Raw genomic sequence first — 12,928 nt, 5'->3', positions numbered from 1 at the left:
TATATATATATATATATATATATATATATATATATATATATATATATATATGGTTTTGCATCGGCGTCGCAATGTCCAAAACCGTATATGTTTATGCCAGCCAATCACAGAGTAGCTGAGTAGCTGGTCACATGACCAAGTTGGCAATTCTCTTTACTAGAGATTCTCTACCGTAACCATAAACAAAATCGAGTCGTAATTGGTCATGATATATATCACGACCAATCACGACTCGATTTTATTTATAGTTACGGATATGGATATGTTTATCGACCATTGGACCCACACCTTTTTGCACATGCGTAGAGTGACGTAGCAGTCTGCTATTGGATATTATATCGTCCGCGCATGCGCAAAGACCTCTTGCCGTAGAAAAAATCTCGCGAACTCGCAGCACTGACCGACAGATGACGCGCACGCAGTGAGACACGGCAACTTCTCGCGGCAGGACTGCGCTGACTAGGTTATACGCGTTCGCGCTATTTCGTGTGTCGAGTGTGGTTTCGTGCGTGCAGCTGTGTATGTACCGCCCTGCTCCAAAGGACCGCATCATCGCGATCAACGTGCACGAGACAATCGTCTATCGCAGCAGGCCAGGATGCAGGAATCTCAGCCGAAGAAGGGCAAAAAAGGTGAGCCGAGAGTCTACCATATCCTCGTCGTTCGAAAGCGAGAATATGCCCATGAAATTAACATATGCGCGACCTAGGCCGGCTGTCGAGAGTTCATCCGTGCTTCGCTCTCTCGCTTTTTCTCTCTCTTTCTCTTTCACCGATGTGGCAAATGTCGTCTGCTACGACCTAACCTCACTCGCGACCCGACTCGTGTCACGTTCAGGATCAGCGATGTTGACGGTTGAGTTCGTGATATCGCGTGTATAATCACGTTACTCAGTGACGGATATATGCGATTTCTTGAAATGAGAGAATTGTGACCGAAATTCATAAAAATGCATTTTACAAGGTCAGTTTCATAAGGTTACCAGATATTAGGTAACGTTGCAAGACTGAAGCACGTACGAACATCTCGGAGTGTTCTTCAAGTTGGTTTCAGTTTATGTCATTCACAGGTGACTGTCACCAGCTTGGATAAACTGAAAGTGAAAGTTGTTCAAGGTGAAAGTTAGTGACCCTGATTATTGTATTATCTGTTCTTTTTCACTATACTACCCGCATTAGCTTACACTAGTTTTCTTTTCCTTTTTCATTTATCAAGTATCAACTATATACCTATTTCTTTTTAAGTTCTGTAAGTGTACTATGAAAAAGAACAGATCTATAATTAGCATCATGATTTGCGAAACATACTTGATCCATATAGCTATGTTTTATTATAAGAGGCATTCTATATGTGTTATATAATAATCTGACTCTGTAATTTTTTCAGTAATATTAGTTGTCTATATAAAACTGATTTCTTGTGTCAACAGTCAGGAGAAAGCACAATGATAGCGACGAGGACATTGAAAAGGTTTTGGCAGAGTTGGCCCTGGAGTATTCTGGAGAGAAATCAGTCAAAGACAAAATTGAAAGCAAACCTGAACCCAATGAGCAAACGGTTGACGACGAGGATAAGAAGAAAAAAGGGAAGAAGGATAAGAAGAAGGAAAAGGTTGAAAAGAATGATATTAAGGACGAAGATGCAGTAGCCCCAGAGACAAATAATACTGACATGGATGTGGAAGTTAGCACTGTAAAAACAGCAGCACAGAAGAAGAAGGAAAAGAAAGAAAGAGAGAAGCAGAAGAAATTGGCTCAGAAAAAAGCGGTAAATAAGAAATGAAATTCATTCATTGTACAGATCTTGCTTATGTGGGAACTTTTCATTCCAGTATTAATAGTTAAAAATTGTAACAGGAAATTTCTAAGGAATCTAAGAAGGGGGAGGATGATGAAATAACAAAAACTGATGAGAAGAAGAATGATAAACCTGTATCTGAAAAGAAACAAGATAGTATGGAAGTCGACGTTGATGCTATTGAACCTGAAGATAGCAAGAAGAAAAAGAAAAAAGGTGCTAAGGAGGAAGCTAAAGAAAAAGGTAATCTTGCTTATCAGTTGACAGATTATTCGTGCGGTGTTCTAATACAGCAAATTTTTGTAACAGGTAAAGGTCCTGGAAAGAAAACTATTGCTGCAATGCAGGAAGCTTTGAGGAAGTTGAAGGAGGAGGAAGAAAGATTAAAACGTGAAGAGGAAGAGAGAATGCGGCAAGAGGAATTACGGGAACAGGCGCGACTCGAACAATTACGACTTGAACAGGAACGCAAGGAGAGGAAAAAATTAAAGGAAAAGCAGCGAAAAGAGAGGTTGAAGGCAGAGGGAAAATTCTTAACAACGAAGCAGAAACAAGACAGAGCTAGGGCGCAGGCGATGATCGAAGCGCTTAAAGCTCAAGGTCTCGATTTACCGGATGTGGGGGAGAAGAAACCTAGACCAGGTATTTCGCGAGATACGTTGATATAAAAGACTGTAAGAATACTGTCGTAAGAATATTGTGTGTAGAACTACAATATTTACCATTTGGTTTGTTTTAGGAACACGAATTAGACCGAATAAGTTAAAACAACAAGTTAGTGTGGAGAAGAAGGAAGACGAAAAGCTTGAAAATAATGAAACACCTGCGGATCAAGTGCAAGTGGAAATTGTAGACCAATCAACGGAGGTGAAAGAAGTAAAAGAAAAGAAGGAAGAAGATGATGTTAAGGATTCGTGGGATGCCGACAGTACTGAGGACGAGCAAGAAGAAGGTATTGTCTTATGTAAAATCATAAATTATATGGATCGTAATATATATTAAATATTAAAGTAATCGAATTTCAATTATTTGATTTTAGATAAATCAGACGACGTTGCAAAGACTCCTGAGAAAGAGAAAGAACAGCCAGTCGAAAAAATTCCTGCCAAAACCGAGTCAGAGAAGAAAGAGTCCTCAGAAAGCGAGACTGAGAGCGAAAGTGGCAGCGAATCTGAGTCGGAGGGAGATGAGAGCGACGAGGACAGCGAAGTGGAAGATAAAGTGCCAGATGCCGCGTGTAAGAAAGAACGCGCACGAGAGCGTATCCAGAATCGTCGTATCGAAGCTGAGAAGAAGAAGACACTGGATAATCTAAGAGCGGCCGTGGTCTGTGTATTGGGTCATGTAGATACTGGCAAGACTAAGATCCTGGACAAGTTAAGGAGAACGAATGTGCAAGATGGTGAAGCAGGTGGTATAACTCAACAGATCGGTGCTACTAATGTGCCAATTGAAGCTATCCAAGAATCAACGAAACATGTGAAAGGCGTAAGTGCATATGCTCTTGTACATTCGCGAGTCACAGCATACATTGAAATTGCAGATACGTTACAACTGTGTTTCTCTCTTTGTTTTTAGTTTGCCGACAAGAAATTTAAAATCCCTGGTCTCTTGATCATAGACACGCCTGGTCACGAGTCATTCAGCAATCTCAGAAGCAGAGGATCCTCTCTTTGTGATATAGCAATCTTAGTTGTAGATATTATGCATGGGATAGAACCGCAAACGTTAGAGAGTATCAATTTGTTGAAAGCGAAGAAATGTCCTTTTGTTGTCGCTCTCAATAAAATCGACAGGTAGGTTTACCGTTCGTATAACTGAGGAGTGTAAGACATTTATGCGGCTTCGAGCAACTCACAATAGTTTGGTATTGCGGTATTATTGTGTCATAACAAGTTCGATTTTCTTAGGTTATACGATTGGCAGACTATGAATCGTAAGGATGTTCAGGATATAGTGAAAAATCAAGCATCTAATACTCAGCGAGAATTCGAAAAGCGATCGAAGGATATCATTGTACAATTTGCGGAGCAAGGTTTGAATGCAGCGTTGTTTTACGAAAATCCAGATCCTAGGAGTTATGTGTCATTAGTCCCAACCAGTGCTATAACAGGTATTATAATAATGTTAACATTTTATTATATATTTTTTTTCAGTTGTATTTATAAATTATATATATTTTTTAATTTCTTATTTAAAATTCTTTAAATTTGAATTGTATTTTTAAATTCAATTATATGTGTGTGTGTGTGTGTGTGTGTGTGTGTGTGTGTGTGTGTGTAAAATTCAAATATTTTAGTTTTTAAATATAATTTACTTCTAAATTTTTACATATCATTTGTGATACGCAGGCGAAGGTATGGGCAACTTGTTGGCCTTAATAGTCGACGCTTGTCAAGGTCCTCTGGCCAGGAGACTGATGTATAGTGAGGAGCTTCAAGCTACTGTATTGGAAGTCAAAGCATTGCCGGGACTTGGTACTACGATAGACTGTATTCTAGTCAATGGCATGCTAAGGGAGGGCGATACGGTCATTATCGCTGGCACGGACGGGCCTATTGTAACGCAAATTCGTTCACTTCTTATGCCGCAGCCGTTAAAGGAATTAAGAGTTAAGGTAATCTTTCACTGTTACATGTTTTGCTCATTGAGAATACATCGATATGTTCGTTGTTATGGGTTTTCGCGGTATATATTTGCATTTGTTGAAATATATATTCATTACTCAAGCATACATTATTTCAGAATGCATACATCGAGCATCGCGAAGTTAAGGCTGCTCAGGGAGTGAAAATCGCGGCAAAGGATCTAGAGAAAGCCATCGCCGGTACGTAATATACTTTCGACATCCATAAAATGAATTTGTTAATTTGTGAATAGTCTTGTTCCAAAATAAAAAAAGAGCACATTTGATCGTTTTATATGCTAAAATAAAGTAATACCAGTTAATGTGTGTACGCTTAATGTGTGTAGGCTTAAATCTGCAAGTTGCACAAAAACCAGACGAGGTGGACGTGTTGAAAGAAGAGATTGCAAAGGAGCTGTCCAGTGCTCTCGGAAACATACGACTAGCCGAACGAGGAGTTTACGTCCAGGCGTCTACCCTGGGAGCCCTCGAAGCGTTGTTGGATTTCTTGAAAAGCAGCAAAATACCGGTGAGTATATATCGGCAGAATCTCTATTTTCTTTTTAATACAAACATACGATATCCGCATGATTATGTGAAGAATACTTTTTTCGAAATCGTGGCAAATATGGGAAAAAGAGAAAGGAAAGGAGGGAAGTCAGTTTAAGGCACAAAAAGTATATAACAAGAGAATAAACAGGAGAGAGAACGTATTTATTTCTCATATTATTTTCGAAGAAATATTATAATTATGTCTTTCTTATGAGGCTATTTATTTTCTTGCTAAAAAGGTCGTAATTTTCATTTGCTTCGTCTTTCTTTATATGTTACATCTTGCGAAGTTTTCTGTAATCATTTGTCACTATTACTGCATATAAAGTTGATAACGTCACAACACATTACCTTAAATTTTTTTAGTTTCACTAGTAATTAAGGCGTACATATAACTTATCTGTCTGCGTAAAACGCACTACACATAACTTTGCACTTCTGCAAACACGAAGTAATACATAATTACAAGCAAACACATAATTTTTCTCATTTATCTCCATATTTTTTAGAATCAATACATTCAATAGATAAGAGAAATGGTAGAAAGCTCGGCACAACATAGTGCATAATAAAAGCACAATAAAAGCATGTGCATAATAAAAGCACAAAGAACTTAGAAAAGAAGCAAAGCGCGCGGATACACAAATAAGCGAAATGAGTGTGTGCATCGACTCAATCACGTAGATAGATTAGGCGGAGGGAGAACGAGAGAAAGAAAGAAAGAAAGAGAGGGAGAGGGAGAGAGCGAGAGACGGACGGGCAGGCAGATAGATCGGTAGCTAGATAGATAGACAGATGGAGAGAGAACAGCAGCAACAGCAGCAGCAACGAACCACTTCCTTCTTAACAGTTTAGCAGGATACGGCTCATTGGTCGCACACGGTGCTTGTACTCGTGATCCATCGTGCTATCAGCCGCGCTGTTCAACCGTGGGCACGCCTCGCAGCCGTCTATAGGGTGTCTCACGCGCCACGACGTCGTGTATCGACGACAAACTCGCGACGACGGTCACGAAGCGTCGATCAATTTTTTTGTTAAAACAAATAAATGAGACGTGATACACCGTAGCTGTCGCTGCTCGCGTGTACGATAGTATGTTATTTATCGCTGATCAATTACACGAGCGCGAACTCTAATTGAGACGTGAGGCTCGACGAGATAATCTCGATTTGTATCGAGAAAAAGGAAAAGAGGGGGAAAGATCATTCGCGAACTCTTTGCGAGCACGAAAGCTCGCGTATTTCTACGCACAGTACACGCACAAACGTGTCGTTTATATAGGCGGTATTATTATTTAGAGAGAAAAAGCGTATAGTCGTCGCGCGAATGCGGTTCGCGCTAATCGCGCGTCTGCCTCCGCGCTATCGGGCAGACGCGCGCGCGCGCGAGCGATACACTCGTATATTTACATAAGAGCATCGCGAAAGAGGTATGGCAAAAATATCCCGTTATCTCGGGGGGGCCTCGAGATATCATTCACAAGCTCCACAACGCTGGCTACGCTACAATGACCGTAGTAGTAGAGGGATTCCGTCGATTCCGCGTCGCGTGCATTGCGTTTCCCCATTCTATCTTAGCCGGTCAACCGGCATGAAGTACATTCGTCACCTAGAGAGAAAGAGAGAGAGAGAGAGAGAGAGAGAGAGAGAAATAGGTGGTATGTCCGTTCGAAAGTATTTTTTGCCGGTGCCCCGTGCCTCCGTACAGCGGGTGAGCATACGGCAAAAACTTCCCGTCATCTTCGGGACTCGAGGTGTAGGTAACGACCGTCCGAAACGGCCTTAAGCCTGTCCTTGCTCGGGTTATGAATGGGCTCCCCCCACCGTATCGCGCGATCACGTGGCCCAGTGACGTCAGGTTTATCGCACGCATACGCGAGAAAGAGAGAGAGACACGCACGCACGATCGCTCAGGTTCCCCCTTTCCTCGCCACTTCCTCACGTTCACACAGAGACACGTTTCCACGGCAAGGAAGGACGGGGGAGAGGGACGAGGGAAGGAGAGGAGAGTCCAAGTATCGCGTTGAGGCCAGTTGTGAGGGAGGAGGACGAAGAGGGAAAAGAAGGTTGGAAGGGGTAAAGAGGGTTGACGGGCTAACTCACGCACACAGGCGCTCGCGTATATACTGATGTGTGCACTCCTGCACATGTGTGTTGTGTGCGTGCGTGTGTGTTCCTCTCTCGGAACGCCTCGCATTCGCCAACATGGAGCCCGCGCGCTCGCGCGCGGACGTGTGTAGGCTGGAAAAAAGGAATACGTGATCAACGTACAGGAAACTGCCCACACTCGGCGTGCGGGCACCGTGGGTGGACGGATCGACGGACGAACGTACGTATATATGTATGTGATATGTGCGGTGGCTTGCAAAACGGTTTAGACACAATGAAGTTGGGAGCTCATCAAACTGTCAAAATTGGGAGTCATTTCTGTATGACGAGCTTGCTCAGTAATTAAATTAATAATTATTTCCATTATTAGTACTATTATTACATGTTATTATTTAGTAGTGTTTTTCACTATATGATTATTGCGCGAGTCCGACGGTGATGACTCTCAGTTTTGACAGTTTGGTATGAGCTCCCAATTTCATTATGTCTGCAAGCATTCTACAAGCCATTGTATGACAAACAGACAATCGATTCAACATTCGACCCAGGAATCGATTCGGAACTCAATTTAGGAATCGATTCGCTGGAATCGAGAACTTACGATTCGTGGCAACTTCAGGACAGACGCCGAAAAAGATGGCGGATGCGAAAGCGCGCCTGCAAAATCGAGACGCAGATTCGGAGTTGAGAGAACATTCGCGGCACATTACTGAGGTACATATTGACTTATTTCTAGAAAACACACGTTCGAGTGTGTCTATTATGTTCGCAACGAGTATTATTTGCGAATCGATCGAGATGACTGCGTAGCAAGCTCGAAAATGTTTCCGCTTTAAATCGTCGGTTCGCACAATTCATTCGCACAGTTCGTTCAGATGTATTTTATTCATAGAGAACGTTTTGCTGAATCTCTTGTACGTTTCAAGTACACTGAGAGAAAAAATACCTGAGAAATTTGTTTTGATTGGTACTAATGACATATTTACTTAAATCTACATTAAATCTAAACTAAATCTAACTAAATAAATAAAAACTAAGAATAAACGATTGTTTTCTCATGGAAAACTAAGATTTTCCTTAAAGTTTTAAGAAAATATATATTTTCATCCTTGAGAAACATTTCGTATTGATGTAAACATGTTATTAAATATGTTATCAGTGTCTCTACTTAGTAAATATTTACTATTTCTTAGATATTCTTTCTCTCAGCGTACAATAATGTGGTGGATACGACGACAGGCAAGAGTCAGCGATTGTGTGTGTGTGTACGCAGACGAAAATCAGAAAACAACAGCCTCTCTCTTGCTCCCTCCTCTTTCTCTTCCTCTCTCGCAGTGTAGTTTCGCATTCGCAGTCGCGGATAACAGGAAGTCATAACTTTTCATTTCAATGGCGGGAGAGGAGGATCGTCGCGTAGTGTCTTTAGGTCAAGAATGTTCCGTGACTGCAAAAATACGTTTGTTCAAAGAAGCGCTGCTTCGGAGCGCGGGAACGAGGGGAGGCCTGTTATTACGAGTGCATATCGGCGCGCATTCGCGTAATTGAACGACGATGACGACGACAACGACGACGGAGCGACGAACGCGCTCCGATCCGCGATCGATCGCACAATGGCGACACTGACTCGCTGAATTAACGATTCTTATCGGGCGTCTTCCTGTCCTCGTCCCGTTTAGGCGAACGGGATCGGAATATATAGCTTAATCGGGACGCGCGCTACACTCTTCTCGGAACTTGCAGCGAGCGCGCGTTGATTGACGATTACCTGCTTATAGCGCTCGTCGCGAGAGCCGGCCAGCCAGCCGGACAAGCAGGCGGGCAGGTAGGCAGACAGGTAGATGGATAGACTGGAGTAATAGCTCGAAAACAATCCGTTCGTTCGAGTGTAGCAGGCGACGGCGATGCCTCCCACTTCCGGCTTAGGTGTGTTTTCGGGCCGAACGCGTTCAGGTATTTCTTATGACCCGAATGCAGGCTACAGCAGCCTTGTTTTGGAAAATACAAAAGAGACCGGAAATCGTTCAAGTTGCCGTATTGGGAGTAATAATATCTAAAAGATAACAAGTATTTATTTGCAGTGGATACTAATAATATAAATAAAAATTTCAATTGAATTTAAATTCTTGAAACTTAAATTTAGATTATTTTATTTAAATGGAATAAGCTATTGCTGCAAATGAAAAGTTAAGATTTCGAGAAAATGTATATTTTCTCATTTAAAAATATTTCATATTGCAATGAGAAAAAAGGATACTTGAGAGTTTACTTATGGGATGTGAAATTTACTCGCAGAAATAAACTTTATGTTCCATGAATAAATTGTAAAGTTTTTCTCGGTGTTTAAGTTTAAGTAAATATATTATTAGTTTATTTCTCAGATATTTCTTTTCTCAGTATGGCATGCACATCTTCTGTCTCCTACAATGTCTAAATTCGCAACATAAGTATTTTCAAGCTCTAAAGTTTCTCTACATTGAGAAAAAAGTATTTGAAAATTTGTGGGATACAAAGTTGATTCCGGCGAAACAAGATATATTTCTGTTAAATTATTTTTCTGCGAATAAACTTTATATCTAACAAGTAAATTACCAGGTATCTTTTTCTCAGTGTAAAGTTCTTTTAAAGCTTCATTTTTCTAATTTGAGCTTTGTTAAACATTTTCGTTAAATTAGTTTTTTTAGGGCCAGTTGTTCCAACTTCTTGGTAAATTAAATTGGACAGTTGAATCATATGTCTGTCTTCGTCTAAATTAAAGGAAAAACAAAGACAAATAACTTAACTATCAGTTAACTTACTAAGAAGTTGGAATAACCGGCCCTTAATCGATCAGAGTTAATTTTCAATAGGACTACATTCGCTATTTTTTCGTCTTTTTTATCGGGTAATTTTTTCTTTCTTGTGTACGATAACGACGATAGGAACGTGGCGCTTTTTCGCGAGCCACCTTGTATGCTCGCCTGGCGTGGCTTTATTCGGTGCGTTTTCCCGAGAACGCGTATCCAGCTGGAGCGGAGCTGAGCTGAGCTGAACGGAGCGGATCGGAGCGCGCCGTCACGAGCGGACGGAGGCGCGTTCTCGGCTCCGTTTCAATGCGAACACAACAGGAAAAGATGGTTCGCTTCCTCACATTGTTTCTGAACACTCGGCACGACAGCAGTTTCTTACACGCCAGTTATGCATCAAGCCGCGGTTCCCTCGAAACGAGACTAATGCATTTTCATAACCGCCACGATACCTATCGTTCTTGTCTAACAAATTACACAATCGTACGTAATTAGGATTTCCGCTTCGTTGGGTGGCTGGCTGGCTGGCTGACTGCTTGGCTGGCTGGTTGGTTGGTTGGTTGACTGGCGACGCATTTTTGAATTCTCCACCGGCGAGAATCCGTTCATCCGGATTATCGTCGTGGATCGATCGTTATCCATACGACGTTTACATGCCCTGTCCGCGAAGAAATCCGTCGACATAGAAATCTGCAACGTCGCGACTTGCTGCTGTTATTTTTTTTCTCGCTTTTTCTTTAACACGTTCTGTACTGAACCAATCTTACGTGACTCGTTTACACCAGTCACGTGAGACCCACGTTGTTGTATTAAGACACACAATTCATTTGTTACATAAATATAATATGTTAGCGTTAAGAGAGATATCGAGATACTGACGAAGGTATAAGTTCCTTTATGCAGAGCTAAGCAAAGAAGAAAAAGAAACCTCGCGGCAGAGCTCGAGCGATCTCGAGAGCGAAGGGAACTCGATACGAGGGGAAATCGCGAAAATCTCCGGCCTTTGTTCGGGAGCTCGTTCGCCGGCACAGTATCCGCGGTTTCCCTTCCGGCCTTCGAACTTTCCACGGTTATTCTGAAAAATTTCGCCGGCACCTGGTCGGTCGTTCGTTCGTTCGTTCGTTCGTTCGTTCGTTCGTTCGGAAGCGCCTCGTTACCTGCGAGTCGACCGTTCGCGTCACGGGCGGGCGGAAGTGCGGCTCGCTCCTCTTCCGCGCCGGTGCAGCAGGAAAAGATGGCTCGTTTCCTCGCATTGTTTCTAACCGCGGCATATGAGTGCGGCCTGCATATGCCGGGGACATGGGAGCGGATGCGGGGCGCGGACGCGAGCGAGCGCCCGTGCACGCTCCGCCGCTTCGCGAACGCGTTTTTGCGGAGTGATCGAGAAAAGTTGCGGATTAACGCGTTAAACGCCGCGCGAATCTCGGTTAATTTCATCTCGAGTGTGGAGGTGCGATTCCGCCGCGACATATTTCAACAGCCGGTCCTTCCTCGCGAGCAGGCTAATCCTCCTGCATCCTCATAGCTTCTTCTGCAAAATTTGAAGATCTCCTGAAAGAGTCAATGTGTTTTTCGAGTCAATGATAATTTGTAGTTTTTAAGATAGTTTTAAGATAATCATAGTTATATATTGAGAAAAAGAATGTTTAAAAAATAAATATTTATCTGGTGGCTACTGGTAACATATTAATGCTTAAGTCTAAATTCCTCTATTCAAATAGTGTAAACATTTGTTTACACTAAAGTTGCTGAAAAACTAAGGTTTGAAGAGAATGTATATTTTTTTATTTGAAAAATATCTTAGATTAGTACAGACAAATATGTTATCAGAATGTTATATTTATTAAGTGTATTATATTTATTCGGTTGCCACTGAAATTTCTTAGATATCTTTTCTCTCAGTGTAAAAAGGGATTTAGGATCAATTTTCGACAATAATTTAAACTGAGATTTGAATTTAAACTCTGTTCAAACAAATCAAATTCACTGTTAGAAGAGTTTAAACTTAAATACAAGCTGAAACTACTGCTGAAAAACCTGTATTTAAGATCGATTTTTCACACTAATTTGAACTTAAATTTAGGTTTAACTCTATTCTAGTTGTGTTTGGTGCGTTTCAACAGAGTTGAAAGTTAAATTCAAGTTAAAACTTCTATTAAAAAATCGACCTTTATAGTTATAGATAGCTATAATTACAGATAATTTATAAAATTATAATTCTTCCTTGCAATATTTGCTCAAAGTCTCTCTCTCTCTCTCTCTCTCTCTCTCTCTCTCTCTCTCTCTCTCTCTCTCTCTCTCTTGCCGTTCATTGTTGCGACAAATCGCAAAAACCGGCAACGCGCAAAAACACGAATCGAGGCATGATGAGTCCAAAGAAAATTATGTGTTACATAATATCCGTGTCAATCATCGTGCTTCGCTCAGTTATCAGTGATTCGCGCTTGATATACTTCTCGAGACGACGCGCATTGTCTCCTGCTTTCCTCTCCTTTTCTGTCCTCTTCTCTCCTAGGGCACACTCGCGACCGTGTCGGCTCGTCGCAGAAAGGATACGCGAAAAAGCCACTTTCGGCGGCGGCGACCGAGTCGCCGAAAGAGGCGCGCACGGGACGAGAGTCGTCCTTCGGTGACGGCTAATCGTACGCGCGGCGCGCGCGGGCAGGATATGCAGGAGGAGCGGAACGGGAGGCGAGTTTAATAAATTAGCGTTTCCTTCTTCGGCGAGCGTGCCGCAGTTACGACGAGAGGCTAAAGAGGATCCGTGCCCCGACGGCTGGTTTTAAATGCCGGAAGCACCTCCCTCCCTTCTCTAGAGGCCCCCGCGCGTCCCCTCCTTCACTCCGTAGCGGGCTGCCCTGCTCTTCGCCCCGCTTCCTCGCCGTCTTACTCTTCCTCCCAACTTCCTCCCGCTTGTACCAGCGGCGTTTCTTTCGCCGGCAACATCTGCCGTGTCCGCCTTTTCTCGTCGTACTAGATCTGTCCCTCTTTCTCTCTCTTTCTCCTCTCTTTTTCTCTCTTTCTCTCCCGCACTCGACTTTTTTTTCTGCACCGTCGTCAGT

General features: G+C 42.3%; 1 protein-coding gene across 2 annotated transcripts in view; it reads left to right on the top strand.

Annotated features, from left to right (window-relative positions):
- Nucleotides 1-441: 441 nt before the first annotated feature.
- The window catches only part of LOC116851406 (eukaryotic translation initiation factor 5B), a 53,168-nt gene continuing 40,681 nt past the window's right edge, over nucleotides 442-12,928 (top strand). Inside the window, exons 1-11 of one of the 2 annotated variants that reach the window (XM_032830762.1) lie at nucleotides 442-632; nucleotides 1,430-1,767; nucleotides 1,857-2,040; nucleotides 2,107-2,439; nucleotides 2,537-2,749; nucleotides 2,837-3,285; nucleotides 3,376-3,593; nucleotides 3,708-3,910; nucleotides 4,149-4,414; nucleotides 4,543-4,624; nucleotides 4,771-4,952. In XM_032830762.1, the coding sequence (XP_032686653.1) occupies nucleotides 599-632; nucleotides 1,430-1,767; nucleotides 1,857-2,040; nucleotides 2,107-2,439; nucleotides 2,537-2,749; nucleotides 2,837-3,285; nucleotides 3,376-3,593; nucleotides 3,708-3,910; nucleotides 4,149-4,414; nucleotides 4,543-4,624; nucleotides 4,771-4,952 (2,502 nt within the window). In that variant the 5' untranslated portion in view covers nucleotides 442-598. Of the gene's footprint in view, nucleotides 633-1,098; nucleotides 1,116-1,429; nucleotides 1,768-1,856; nucleotides 2,041-2,106; nucleotides 2,440-2,536; nucleotides 2,750-2,836; nucleotides 3,286-3,375; nucleotides 3,594-3,707; nucleotides 3,911-4,148; nucleotides 4,415-4,542; nucleotides 4,625-4,770; nucleotides 4,953-12,928 lie in introns of those variants that run through there. The other variant, XM_032830763.1, reaches the window with a different exon arrangement.

Source organism: Odontomachus brunneus, unplaced genomic scaffold, assembly GCF_010583005.1.
Source record: "Odontomachus brunneus isolate Ranch 3 - 2012 unplaced genomic scaffold, Obru_v1 Obru_scaffold_175, whole genome shotgun sequence".
NCBI classification, from domain to species: Eukaryota; Metazoa; Arthropoda; class Insecta; order Hymenoptera; family Formicidae; genus Odontomachus; species Odontomachus brunneus.
This window is presented reverse-complemented; position numbering and strand designations above follow the sequence as displayed.